This window comes from Tupaia chinensis, unplaced genomic scaffold (genome assembly GCF_000334495.1).
Source record: "Tupaia chinensis unplaced genomic scaffold, TupChi_1.0 Scaffold139457_1, whole genome shotgun sequence".
Classification (NCBI taxonomy): Eukaryota; Metazoa; Chordata; class Mammalia; order Scandentia; family Tupaiidae; genus Tupaia; species Tupaia belangeri.
The window spans coordinates 1,640,238-1,655,554 of NW_006199342.1; the positions used below are offsets into that span (position 1 = coordinate 1,640,238).

Genomic DNA, 15,317 nt, shown 5'->3' on the forward strand with positions numbered 1-15,317 from the left:
GATTTAAGTGAACAAATTATAATAAAAATTAAATTTATCTTAATTGAATTTTCTTTCTCTACGTATGCTTATAATTAAAGCCATATTTCATTATAATTACTGTGTCAATAACAATATGCCTAGTTCGGTTGTATGAAAAGTCACTGCTGACAGTATTAGAGCTTAAAAAAGAGAGAATGATATATTTTGATCTGATATTCATTTATCAGGTATTGTTTGAAAATAGTTTTTTGGGGATCATTTCTTCTGTTTTTGGAAAATTTAATGTGACGAGAAGTTAGATTTTGGGCACTTACAGATTTTTAGAACTAGAAAGTTTCTTTCCAAAAGGTATTAGTTTCTATAATGAAGTGAACCTTTTACATTTGAAATTTCTCCCTATTCCAAAAGTAACTTATTTTAGTACATTAACGTTTTTCTTAGAAATATAGTAACTACAATTTCCAAAATATTATATATGATGAATAGAATATAAGCCAGTACTAAAATGTTTTAAATATATTGAATTAAGAGAATTTTAAAACAAATCACTGTTTTTTAATGAATGGAGAGGCCTAAGAACCATGTGAAAGTGTGCACAAATTTCTGTTAATAAGTTCTTTAAATTTGAATAAATGTATTTCATTAACTCAAGCATGAAGTAGAACAAAAAAATTTTTATAACCAATAAGAAATTAGATACTGGCCCTAAAAAGGAAAAGTACACTTCCTGATATGTTTTAGTATCTTTTATGTGACACATATAATCATAGTGATTTTTAGAAGAAGCCAAAATAAGTATATTTTATAGAATAATTAGGAGTGAAAACAAAAAGTTGGTAAACATGATTAAAATTTAACAGTTTGTTGTTTAAGATTTATATTTTCCATTGACAAGTCACGAAAGAAACTTTGTTTGACTTGTTCTCTTTCTCAATAAGAGTGGAAACCCTTATTGAGATCATAAAATTAACCCATGTGCATTTATTGTAGCATTTAAAGAGAAACTTTGTATTTATTGATGCATTTATGAGTTTATATATATATTGACAGATGACATTAGATTGTTTAAGAAACATGTTCCCAATTACAGACATGCCAAATATCAAGATCAGAATATTAAGATCACTGGTATTCAGGATACCACTGATCTGATCCATGTCCCCTGGAAATTATTTTTCATCTACAGTGTTCAATCCACATTCCCAAAGATAAATTTTAAGTAAAAGAACATTATAGGCAGATAGAAGTTAACCTCTTGCCCCCCTTTTTTTCAGATCTCTTTAAGGAAGTAGCGGGGCCCACCGAAATGTGTGACCAGAGGCAGCTGGGCCTGTTACTCCATGATGCCATTCAGATCCCGCGGCAGCTGGGGGAAGTAGCTGCTTTTGGAGGCAGTAATATTGAGCCGAGTGTTCGCAGCTGCTTCCAACAGGTAGCGACAAAGGATTTCTGTCACATAGGACATGCTGCAGAAGGGTTTTGAGAGTGTTCCCAAAAATACAAAGGGAACTCAAGCTGGACTAAATGGTGGAAGTCTTTGAGTTCCATCCCTGTGGGCTTATGTTTTATTTGCTACAGCTCATTTGATCCCAACAGTAGTGACCCCTGTGTGGTGACTGACTACTTTTCTTTGGGTAAAATCTGAACTCTAACCTGTGCTGTTAGATTGCTGTTTGGCCAGGTCTTTCCCCCAATGTCATCTCTTGCTACTCATCTCTGTGTTCTCTGCTTTCTAGCCATACTGTTTTACTTCCGTAATTCCTGTTTTCATGCCTTTGAATATGTGCCCTCTGTTTGGAATTCTTTTCCTTCCCCTATACCTACAAATTGCCTCTCATTGTTAATCCTTATCCAATTTTAGATATTAACTGAACTCATGTAGCCTCTGAAATCTTCCTCTGACCTCTTCAGATAAGGTTGTGTTTCCCTCTTTATTCACTTTAAGATCCTTGGGCCAGCTGTTAGCACAGCAGTAACTCAATGCCCTGTGACACTGGACTACAAGAGAAGGTCTTCGGCATCTGTGTACATTGGGTGCACATGCATGCCTCACGTTCAGGCTGCCTGAGACTAAATTTAATAAGGTTGTGAAGGCCCTTTAGGGTTGCTTGTCTTTGTTTCTCTCTGTTTTTCTCATGGAACAGATACATGTGTGTGTATATATGCGTGTGTGTGTGTGTGTGTGTGTGTGTATCTTCACACTTCACTTCTTCCTTGCCATGCTCATTAAAATTATATTGACAAGATGAATTGCATAGTTTGTTACATAGTGTTTATTTTTTGTTCTTTATGAACCTAAATTCCATGAAGACAAGGACTGTGTCTTTTTGTGTGTGTGTGTGTGGGGGAGACAGGGTTTCACCATGTCCACTTCCTTTTTGGATAGGATCTCATTTTATTGTCCAAGCCAGCCTTAAGCCCGTGATCCCCCTGTTTCAGCCTTTATTATCATTGGAATTGCAAGCATACACCACCGTGTCCAGCCTAAGTTAGACCAGATATCAAACCAGGGCCTCCCATGTGGCCTCAGCCTGAAATCTAGCACAGTGACCTAGCAGCATGTGCCACCACACCTAGGCCCTGTGTCTTATCATTTTACTGTTATCTCCTTAGGTCTTATCTGTTCAGGTCACTGTAACAAAAGTAGCATAAACTAGATAGCTTATAATAACAGAAATTTATTTCTTACAGTTCTGGAGGCTAGTAAATCCAAGGTCAAAATGCTTGCAGATTTGATGTCTGGCGAGGGTCTACTTTCTAATTCATCGACAGCAACTCTTGGCTATAACCTTATGTAGTGGAAGAGGAGTGATTAGCTCCCTTGGGCCTCTTTATGAGAGCATTGACCCCATCTTCTCGGGGGCAAAGTTTCAGCATAAAAATTTTGGGGAGACTTAAACATTTAGACCACAGCATATCCCTGTGCACAGTGCCTTGAACATTATAACTACTTTAATTAATATTTTCCAAATAAATCCATTAAAAATATCCTGACTTTTTTGCTGGCATGTTTTTTTTTTTGGGGGGGGGAGTATTTTAATATTATTGTTTTTTAATTATAATACAATAAAATTGACTTTTTTCTCTTTTGATATACAGCTGTAGGAGTGTTAATACATATATAGATGTGGATATCCTTCACCATTAAGATACAGAACAGTTCCATTCTCCTCCAAACCTGCCATCCCTCTTTTAAAATTTTTTTCTGTTCTTTAGACTTAACATTTTTTTAGCACATTAATTTTTAAAATTTGCATTCCATCACTATAATGCACAATATGGTTTTCAAAGTACATATATTAAAATTTTTTATTAAAATAATTATTTTCTTTGGACATGTACAAGAGGAAAATTATGTACAAAGTTCTATACTAATCTGAGTTACTAATTTTAAAATGGAAAGGTACTTTAGTTTCTTTGTGATACTTTCTGTGTATAAAGATGTTTTAGAAATATCACTACTGATGTGGGATAAAGTACACACCTATGGATATTTTGCAAAGAACAATGATTTACCATTGCTGAGGGAAAAAATGCCTGTACTGTATATTAGAAAAAATTGATGTCATGGGTTATTACATTTTATAATGGACCTTTTTCTTACTTTAGAAATAAAAAGAATACCAAATGAAAATTCTAAATATAATTTGTAGTCATATGTGTTGATTCATAGAATGACTTTGACAACAGCAGGGGAATGGTGTTGATAGAAATTTAACTTTGCATATATGAAAATTGCTTAGTATTATGATTTGAAGAGGAACCAAGAAGTTTTATGTGATTTATCATGATAAATTTTAAAATTCTGCAAAATACATTAATAGGAACATGACTCCAGTATGAATATCTAACACAGCTAGAGCAAGACACAGAGGTTGTTATTTAGTGTCATAATGGACTTCCAATTTGAATAGTCATCAGTGACTCTTCCATAAATTTTTTACTTCCTTAGATGAATGAGTTTTATAGAGTTATAATGTTTGTGCAAAAATATCTAGGATTGTTTTGTTTGGGCTCTGGTTTTGACTTTTTTTTTTTTCCTTCTAGTCTATTAAGATATTGGGAGTTTTTTCTTCTTCCTATGTGACAATTTCTGCTTTTCCTATTTTAAAATTTTACAGTTTTCTTGCCTCAAAGAACCTTAAAGCTTTTGTGATTTCACTGACCTGGGCTGAATTATGTAGCATTCCTCTTTCTTCTGTTGCCAATTTGAAGCAACAGTGCTTGCCACAGTTTAACCAAGGAAATTTTCTTCACTTTTATTTGTTTCTATACTAGAATAACAACAAGCCAGAGATAAGTGTAAAAGAATTCATAGATTGGATGCGTTTGGAACCACAATCCATGGTTTGGCTGCCAGTTTTACATCGAGTGGCAGCAGCTGAGACTGCAAAACATCAGGCCAAATGCAACATCTGTAAAGAATGCCCAATTGTTGGATTTAGGTAAGACACCATGAGTGGTGACAGGAGTCTCACTTCTATAGTTTGTGCAATCTTGACAGTATGTCCATTATCCCTTCTCATTTATTCCCATTCTTGAGTTTGCCTCCCAAACTAATGGAATGCTCTAACTCTGTTTAAAAATGCCATTCTTTCTTATAGTCACTTTATGGAAGCTTATTTTATTTGTTATTGTTATTACACTTTTTTGGTCCAGAATCAGAAATGTTTATGAATGTTTACTTATCACAGAAATGTTCACGCATGTTAATTGCATGACCAATTGTAAATATATAGCCTCGATGGAATTTGGTGGATGTTCTGAGGCCAAAGGGGGAAGCTTAGTATGCAGGAAGCAACATTTAAACACGAACTGAGAAGTAATCAAATTACTTCGTGTGACTTCTGCCAAGATTAGCGTGAAGCAGGTTGACCCTGCTGTCCATGTGAGGAGTGCTGCTAAGTGCCACACTTTAATCAGTGTGTTAGACACAGGAGTGTGTGACCCCAAAGCAGACTGTGCAGGGTCCTCTCTCTTAGACTTTATTTTTCTTCCAGGGGAAATTCAGGAATAACCCCAGTCTAATTTAAACATCTATTAGAAGCCAACTTAAGTCTTCTCAGTAGGGAAACTCAAGATTTCACAGTACCTTCATTCCTACCCAAAGAAGACTTAGCCAAGATGGTGCTTTTCTGATGGGAAGCCAAATCAGGAGGGTGGGATTGGTGATGGTTGTATACAGTATCATGACCTTGAATTACATGAAGTTGTTTTCATTTGACTCATTTTATCATCCTAATAGTTTGTGCGAAGGTACCATTGCATTCTCTGTGGGTGGCTAAGACAAGAACTTAAATTTCTTGTTCCATTTGTGATGTTGTAGCTCAGGTTACTGTTTTTTTCTTTTTTAAAATTTGCCTGGAGACAGATGAGAGAGAGAGAATAGAAAAGTGATAAAGCATTCCTCTTGGGGGATGGTCATCCCACAATCTCTTATCCATCTCTCTTCCCCTTCAGGATTTTGGGCCTGATTTCAAGCTGCTGAGTCCAAGACTTGGACTGTGAAATTGGCCATGTGGTATTCAGCCACCTTAACCACCACAACACTGGCTGGGGTTGGAGGGAGACTTCTTAAAGTGTTATAAATTTAACAGATCTTGCAACTGAGTATTGTAAAAGCATAAAAAGACAGATAGTTAAGGTTAAGTAGCATCAGCAGATGCCTGAGAGACATCTATTGTAATAGCTTCCTTCAGGGAAAGGAAGATGGGAATGCCTCTTTAAATGCAGCAGGTTTCTGGGAATGAGCAAGTTTGAAGTACCAGGTGGGCAGAGATGGATGAGAGAGGAAGTAGTGGAAGGTTGCAGGCTCATGATATTAGCGAGAGATAATCCAAATGAGGGAGAGAATCACCAGAGCTTGTAACCACAAACATTTATTGAGTGTTCGTCATGCACTGTGCTAACATGTGTTGCATTTGTTGCTTCATTTACTCTTTGTACAAACTCTGTAAAATTGAGTGTGTTAGCTCTATTTTATAAATGAGGTAACTGTGACTCAGAGATTAGGCAACTTGCCCAGTGCCAGATATCTATGAAGGGAGACAGCATTGGGGTTCCTATCCAAATCTTGGCTCTGGGGTTCATGCTTGTATTCAGTATGATATTTTAAAAAGTCAGTTAGTTTTATGAGAGGAAAGATTTAACATTAGTAAGTAATATAAGGATCAGTCTATGGTACAGTGGTAAAATTCAATGCTCTGCAAGATAATTCCACATGAAAAAGATTTCTGGATCAAATAAAGAGAACATCCTGAGTATGCTGGGCACACACATGCCTGTGATCTGGGGCTGTGAGGCTGGGAGGATCATGGCACAGACCTTGTTGGAGATGTGCTCTCTCTCTTTCTCTCTCTCTCTCTTTCATGGAAGAAGTTGATAAGGGTCGGGGGTAGAAAAAGAAATAATATAAATGATACTTAAAAGAAAAACTGATTTAGGATATTGATTATTAGAACAAAAACATTTCACTGGATATAAAATTATTCTGTAAAATCACAGGAAATATCCTGGTTAATTGACTTGGGAAGAGACTGGCTTACATAAAATCTTTCATAAATAGCCTAGAAATGCCATCAGGGGCCAAATTTCGTAGAGGCTGCAGACATGGAGGATGAATCACAGCACAAAATAATGTAAAAAGTACTAGTATTTAATTAACCTTTAAAGTTTGATTTCTTGGGTGTGCTCTATGACCCAGTGGTTAGGGAACTGGATCTCACATGGCTGTACACATGGTTCAAGTCCCAGCTCTAGCAGCTTGAAAAACATGCTGGGCTTACATGTCTATATTTCCAAAATCCCAACTGGATGAGAAAATGGAGGAGATGGGATTGTGGCATGACTACACCCAGTGGGGTGCTTTTCACCTCTCCCTTTTTCTCTGTCTCTCTCTCTGGTGAAAAGCTGTCCCTCTAAAATTTTTTTAAAATAAAAATTTGTCTAAAAAATGTTATTTCTTATATAGAAAAGGAGTTGTAGCAACTTTAGCAAAATATCAAGACTTTAACAGTTGAGTTGTAGATACATACATGTCTATTATATTTTCTACTTCTAAATAAACTTGAAATATTTCATAAGAGAAATATGAAAGAGCAGTTATAAAGAATGAACACAATTAAATGTTAAGTTTTGAGTGTTTTAATTTTATATTATTAAAATAAGATTGTAATACTAATGAATAATAATAAAATTTATGTGATAAAGACGCAAAGTTGAACAGGTGTTAAGATCCAGGCTACAGTAGGGTATGCAAGAAAACATATTGAAAACTACTTTTGGAGTCATGCTGCTTAGATTTGAATTTTGGATCTATTGCTTGGGTTTGTGACCTTTACTGGTTATTACCTTGGCCTTACTGAACGAACCTAGTTTTTTCAACTTTAAATTCCGTTTGTCCTTATTGACATAGTTAGTACATTGAAAGTGTCTAGGAACATATGTGTCACAAATAGCATAGGCATCCAGCAAATGTTAGTTCTCTTTATTACCAAAAACATCATTAGTGGGATAGTAACTAAACGATATGTGTCAAGGAACTTCTCCTGTAAGTGGAAATACTAGGAAAACCTGGGCAATTATGCTGCTCAGTGGAAGGTAGGATTGAAAAGAGATGTAGAAGAGAAAGAATCAGGATTCTTGAGAAGATACGTAGTGTGTGGAAGTCAAAGAGAAGGCTTTAGAAAGATGGTGGGGTATTTGTGAAGTACAGCAGACAGATCTACATGATATATGTGAAAACAGACCTTTGAATTGGAAGTCTGGAACTTTGAACCCTTACCATGTGATGATAAGGATAGAAAGCCAATCTCAGACTCAAGAAAACAAGGAAGTTATAAGGTGCCAACAATTTTTTCAAGAACTCTAGCTATAACTTGAAAGAAGTATGTCAGGATATTGAAAATGGTAAGATGGATACATTACATTGTCTTTCTTTGCTCATATATCTTATTTTCTCAGTTTCCTATATTGAGAATATGGTACATCTAAAATTTTTAACTTCTGAATGAAAGAGAAATATGTCTAGAGTTGATACCTGGTTTAAGGGCAACACTAGTCAAAAGCTTATTCAAATGAATGGTGACTTATTATTGAACAAAGGTTACTTATGGAGGGAATGAATGTAAGAATAACTTCTGTAGTAAATGGTGCCAAGATGGAGTAAGTCTGATTAGTTCCTAGTTGTAGAGGGTCACCCCCTTCTCTGAAACTATAGGAAGAATGAAAAGCCTAGTACAGAAGCAAAGGTTGAGAAGTAAGTGTGTTCTAGGATAAACCAAACTTCATCCAGCCTGTCTTCATATCGAGTTACTACCCCAGATACTGTGTGTTTCTGTGTGTGTGTGTAGCCACAAGAAATATACACATACGTTTTCTCTGAACTTATACATATACCACTACAGTTCTTTATGAATTACTTCCAAATGAAATTTTAATGCAGTCTTAGATTTACAGAATATTTTCTAAGCTGGGATTTGTTTCAGTTAGAATCACATACAGCTGCTTAATAGTAGCCTAAATAAATCAGAGGTTTAGTTTCCTTTCATGTCAGGTAAGTGTGAAGGTAGGCAATCCTCTGGGTCACCTGTGTTCCTAGTTCTGTCCTTAAGCTCTGCCATCTCTAACATGTGGCTCAACTCATGCTAAGAAGATGACTCTTCGGGATGTCAGGGTCATCTCCCTGGAAGGAAGAAGAGGGGAACATGCCTCTTCTCTAGTGAGTCACTCCTTTAAAATCCCAACCGGTGACCTTGACATCTATTCCACTGACCAGACCACCACCATCAGCAAGAGAGACTTTTTAGTGGGGCACATCACTAAAATGGGCTAATTGTATAAGATCTCTTACCAGTGCAAAAAACGAAAAGTGGCTCTCTGCCACAGAAGTACTCAACAATAAACAAAACTGCTTTTAGAAGAGATGGCAATCATATTTGTCAAGCGGTGCTGATAGGTCAAAAAATATTGCTAGTGTAGGTGACTGAAACTAAGTAGCTTCCTTGCCAAAGTTGACTGTCTAGTATATGCAGATTGATTTGCTTTAGATCAATTTGTGAGTGGCTTTGCAGGTCATTTTAGGAGCTACTTAGCACTCAATAGTTTACAATATTAACCTTACATAACCTTTAAATATTAACAATATCCATTTTTTCCCTGTTCTATCACTAAAATTTTTTTCTAGTTATGGATAAATTTATGTTCATAGTCCACCAGCCATGTGGCAGAATGGAAGACTTGGCAAAAGAGGTTTCCCATTTGGACCCCTACTAATTTAATATCCAAATTTTTGCTCTTCTAAATAAAATTCTGCAGATGGAAGATAATGTACAGTCTAATTATGTGAGAAAGCAAAAAAACACCTTTTTTCATTTAAAAATAAATTACGGTTAAGATTTTATTTGGTTTGCTCTTTGTTACAAGTTATTTCTTTCTTTTTAATTTTTTTTCCCTCGTACTTAGTTGAAATCAAATCTAAAAATCCTCATTGCAAGAAACAATGCCTTTGGGAATAATTTAGAAGATTTTTTTTTAATCGATGGTATAGTTGATATTTTAAAATGGTTTGCTAGTAAACGTAACTCTCTTTTCTTCTCTACCATTTCCATTCATATTCAAACATTACAGAAAGTCTTCTGACATAAATATTTGTCTTCTCATCATGCTTAAACAGATGGAAACATGTTTCAGACACTTGAACACTCCATTTTTTCACTCAAGAGGTGGTTTTCACTGTTTCCCAGTTCAGAACTGAAATATTTATCAAATTTTATATTTACAGCAAATCTACCTTTTATTTCCTTGGTGATTTGGGTGAATGAAATTCCTTACCATGAATGATTGATTTGGATGTTACAACAGTAATGCAAGCCAATGTATTTTCTTTTCTCCTCTCTAGGTATAGAAGCCTAAAGCATTTCAACTATGATGTCTGCCAGAGTTGCTTTTTCTCAGGTCGAACAGCAAAAGGTCACAAATTACATTATCCAATGGTGGAATATTGTATACCTGTGAGTACTGAGCCACTTTTTTTCTTTAAATGCATCACTTTGGGATTAATTAGTGTCTAAAACTATATTCAGTTTATTTAGACTTAACTGTTTTTGAAAAAAGAAAGCACTGTGAAGATCACTTAACCATGTTTATTTGTTGGATTTTATTTTATGCAAACATATTTGTGTTGAATTAATACAGGAAAATTATACTTTTTTTCTACAAGAATTAGTTTATTAACTTTTCTACATCTGTGTTTTGATTTTAAAATTACCCGTTTTGGGACCAGCAGTTGGCGTAATGTCTTTGTCACTGGACTCACATGTGGTTGATCGCGGTTTGAGTCCCAGACCTGGTGGCTTAAACTCACACTGGACGTGTGTGCGTGTGTGCCCAAGATCTCAAGAGGAGAATGGAGGAGAAGGGATTGCAGTGTGGTCATCCGCCCTAGGGGGTGATTTCTTGCTTTCTGTTTCTCTGTCTCTCTGGTGAGCACACACACCCTATAGAAAAAAACTCTCCAAGAAAAAGAAGAAAAGAAATGATCTTTTTGGGTCCTAAATGCTTCTAAGTGTACACACTGACCTACATTGAAAATGATGCTATATATTAAAAAAGTTGGGAACCAGCAGTTAGCGTAATGGCTATGTCGCTGGACTCCCACGTAGTCGACCGCGGTTCGCGTCCCGGACCCAGTGGCTTAAAACTCACGCCGGGTGCGTGTGCGTGCGTGCCCAGGATCCCGAGAGGAGAATGGAGGAGAAGGGATTGCGGCGTGACCATCCCCCCTGGGGGGTGATTTCTCGCTTTCTGTCTCTAATGTCTCTCTCTGTCTGTCTGGCGAGCGCACACGCCCTATAGTGAAAATCTCTCCAAAAAAAAAAAAAAAAAAAGTTAATGTTTCTTTTAGGTGTTTTAGGTGTATTTAAGATATGTTTTCAGAGTTAACTCTATTCACATTAACAAAAATATGGAAAATTAAGAATTTAAAATATTCATACATCTATTAGGTCATAGGGAAAGTCTTGATGTAGTTTTCTGCTTTTCTGTGCAAAATGCATCATGACTTTCTTAACGATTGAATAGTTCCTGAACAAACTACCTTCTTATATTTTCCATGTTTCTAATTTTGTTATGATTTCATTTGTTTTGACATGATGTATCTCTTTTTTTTTTTTAACTATACAACATCTGCACTCACCAGAGAGAAAAGAGAGAGAAAGAAAGTGAGAGAAAGTAACAAATCACCCCTTGAGGAAGATGGCCATGCTGCAATCTCTTTTCCTCCATTCTCCTCTTGGGATTTTGGCACACATGCACATGAACCTGGTGTGATTTTCAAGCCACTGAGTCTGAGACTCAAACCACACAGTAAGCCTTGTGGGATACAGTGCCCACAACCTCCACATCACCTTCTAGTCCAGAAATTTAGCTATTTCTGATCTTGCTTTTTTTCACTCAACATTTTACAAAGTATGTATTTCCCCCATGTTGTCACATAGTATAATTTTTCTTATTCAAGAATATTTGAGTGAATTACTATCATTTATCAAAGCATTCTCTTAAACTTAGACATTTAGTATATTTTCAATTTTCTGATACTATAAGCAATGCACTTACAAATATCTTTGTGAAAATAGCTCCTTCTTTACATCCTTTATGTAAATAAATTACATTTCGATAGGTTAGAATAGTCAAGATAAATTATTTGGTTCAATAAATGTTATTATGTTATGGCCAAAATACTTGACACCAAATTGTTTTCTTTTCTAAAATTAAAAAAAACTATTAATTTTAATTTTATTTATTCATTTTAATCTGTTTTAATCAAATTTTAGTCAATCACACAATTTTAATTTGACCAGAGAGAGAGGGGGAAAGTAAGAAAGCAAGTCACCAGTTCCAGGACTTGAACTATGGTCAGCTATGTGGGACTGTCCAATGCCTTAACCACCACACCACCTGCTGTCCTTAACACCAAATTGTTTTCTAAAAGAGGTCTATCTCACTATGCACTATTGTCACACTTTGCTTTTGTTTTCATTTTGTGTTTAGAGAGATTTTTACTCTAGGGCACTTGAGCTCATAGGAGAGACAGAGAGACAGAAAGCAAGATATTCCTGCCCCCAGGGGATGGCCATGCCACAATCCCGTCCCCTCCATTCTCCTCTCAGGACTCTGGGCACGACGCATACGCGTCCAGCATGAGTTTTAAGCTCCGGGACTTGAACCACATTTGACTATGTGTGATTCCAGTGACAAAACCATTACACTGTTTGCTCATCCTGGTCACACTTTGTTAATTTCCCAATTTAGCTGAAGCCCTACTAGCATTGGATACTGGTTCTTATTTCTTTGATCTAATCTGTTTTTCCTAAAGTTATCTTCATTTTCTATCAAAAGTTATTTTTTAGTTTCCTCCCAAATAGTGTCAAAATTTATTTATTCATAGAGGTACACATTTTCCTTGGTTTAGAGAATTAAATTATTTTTCGGATCATAAATCGACAAAAAGGCAGCAAAGCTTATAAAATATACACAAATAAATCCCACATTCTTAGGTATCTTAGGTCTCAAATAAATAGGGACCTTATATATATGCAGAGAAAGTCTTCAGAAAATGTTGCAGAACTACTTATTGTACATAAATAACATTAACTAAGAAAATATCTCTCCTTAGAAGATTTATAAAGAATCATTTATTACTAAACTTACTTATTTGTTCAACAAATTAGTATGAAACACTTACCTGTGTCCAGCACCATTGTCAAAACCTAATAAATCCAGAGACTAGTTAAAAGGGTAAGGACAGATTTTAATCAGTAACATAATGATTTTATATTTATGAGGTCTCTTCATAGAGTTTATTGGAAATGTGTATTATGAAAAAACTATGCATGGATTTCAATTTTCTTTACACCAGACTAAACTGATATTTTAATTCCATTTTCAGCAAACCTTTTGAAGCCCTGGCATCTGCTTAGATTTGTGTAGATGTGACTGGGTGTTTGAAGGGGAGGCTGAAGGAGTAGAAGGAAGAACAAACAGTGAGGGCTCACACAGAAGCAGAGAAGCAGGGAGAAAAAATGACAGGATTGGTCAGTGTGAATGGATAGACCAGCTGAGTCTGCTAGCTAGCAGTAGGAGTAAGGTTCCATACTTCCATAGAGCCCGAGAGACTGAGCTCTGTCCTTGATGACGACATTTCAGAGAAACAATTTTCACGTCTTTGAGAAAGACAGGTCTTGAGTTGTAGGAGGCACATAGGCAGCTCAGTGGGTTGGAGGAAAGGTTCACAGTTGTAAGCTCATTTTAGAAAATCCTGAGAACAGTCAAGAGCCTCTCTTGCAGTTGCTGAATAGAATAAGCCGTAAATTCTTCTGGAAACCTGGTCTCTTTTCAGGCAGACGCTACAAGGGAAGCAAGGATCTTCCTAGGGAAGCAGCCTTGAACTGTTGAAAATTATGTCCGTGTTTGTTTCAGTCTTGTCATGGTGGGAGGGTATGAATGACATAGCTTGTGTTGAGAGTCTGTAGTTTGTGTTAGCCAAGACTTCAGTTGAGAAAATGACTCAGAGGAGCTTGACTAGAGTTTGGTGAGAGAGAGAATCCTGGTCATTAGTTGGAGCTGTGATGATTTGTCAGTTACTACCCACACAGACAGGATTACCAACTTCCTGCTACTTTCTGTTTAGGAAGAGGGAATGTGTGACAGTGGGCAAGGAAACAATAAATGAGATTATAGACTGTAGGCCAGTGCTTTTAAAGAAGTAAATGGATCGTAAGGTAGGATGATTAGATGAGGCATTTTAGATGAAGAAAGCAGAGAAGATCTGTCTGAGAAGTTAACATTTGAGTTGAGACCGGAGGTTGAGAATCATCTGGACAAAGAGCTAGTACAAGGATATTTCAAGAAGAAGAAATAGCTACTCAGAGGTTGGCATGATTGGAATACAGAAAGAAAATGGAGCTTCTTCGTAAGAGGAGTGTGATAAGGGCCCTGGCTATAGTTTAAAGTGCCCAGTACAAAATGAAAATGTTGGCCCCTTGTGGGACTTTGTGCCACTGACTAGGTCACACATCTATGAGTCCTGCCCTGGGGGTGAGAAAAAAGTGATTAAGAAGCAGAAAGACACAGGCAAATTTTGCAGGGATTTTTGTCCTTTCACAAAAGTGAAAATGGTAAATGGGATTAAAGAAAGAGGCAAGTATCAGATAGAACCCTGCAGATCATTGTAAGGAATTTGAACTGGAGAGAAATCTAATATTAATATTTACATAACAGCTGGAGATTTGGGAAGCAGATTGTAAAGACTTAATGTCAAAGTGGAAAATTCATAAAAATAAATATATATTAAATGAGTATGGTAGAGATGTGCCTAATTATTATGTTTCTTCTTCTTTTAAAAAATACTTGTTTCATGATAGTGAGAGACAGAAACAGAAAGAGAGAGATCAGGAGAAAGACAGACAGACAGATATTCTCAACAGATTCTCATGCTATAAGCCTCCCCCAAGCCTTTCCAGCCAGCCAGTACCACAGGCATGCACAAGTGTACCCAGCATACACTGGTCGACCCAGGAACCCAACCCTTCATCTTCCACATGGATCCAGTATCACAGAGCCATGGATTGCCTCTGTGCCACCATGTCTGGCCTACTTGTCTTGGTCTTAAATACAATACATTTTTTTTTCTTTTTCTTTTTTTTTTGGAGAGATTTTTGCTATAGGGCACATGTGCTCACCAGAAAGACAGGCAGAGACAGAGAGACAGAAAGTGAGAAATCACACACACCCCCAGAGGTGATGGCCATGCCACAATCCCTTCTCCTCCATTCTCCTCCATTCTCCTCCTGGGCACACATGCACACACACCCAGCATGAGTTTAAGCCACCCAGTCCAGGACTCGAACCACAGTTGACTACATGGGAGTCCAGCAACATAGCCATTATGCCATCTACTGGTCCCAAATACAATAATTTTTAATGGTTTTATAAAATACCCAAAGTATTTGAAGTTAACTCATCTTTAACAATCATTGGCCAATGAGAACATGCTTGAGAGTCCCTGATACACACATGAATTGCACTCTCCAGCTCTCAATTTTAAATAAAAACTGTAAGTTACCCAAAACTCTTCTTATTATAGTCTTCATAAAGTTTCTGTTACCATTTCTAAGATTACAGTTTGTCCTGATCCTGTAAGGAGATGGCTTCCCTTTTAAAGATCGGCTTTAGAAGGTCTTTTGTCCCTTTATGAGATTGTGTCATGATCTTATCAGCAGCCTATTTATAAATTTCTCTATGGCAGGTTATTTTCTGCATTTGACACTATAGCTTTT

At 36.5% G+C, this 15,317-nt stretch overlaps 1 protein-coding gene across 3 annotated transcripts in view; it reads left to right on the forward strand.

The window, feature by feature from the left end:
• UTRN (utrophin) overlaps positions 1-15,317 on the forward strand; it is a 645,934-nt gene that overhangs the window by 576,506 nt on the left and 54,111 nt on the right. For all 3 annotated transcript variants that reach the window (XM_006161924.3, XM_006161922.3, XM_006161923.3), the window contains 3 exons: positions 1,257-1,414; positions 4,261-4,427; positions 9,881-9,992. In XM_006161924.3, the coding sequence (XP_006161986.1) occupies positions 1,257-1,414; positions 4,261-4,427; positions 9,881-9,992 (437 nt within the window). The remainder of the gene's footprint in view (positions 1-1,256; positions 1,415-4,260; positions 4,428-9,880; positions 9,993-15,317) is intronic.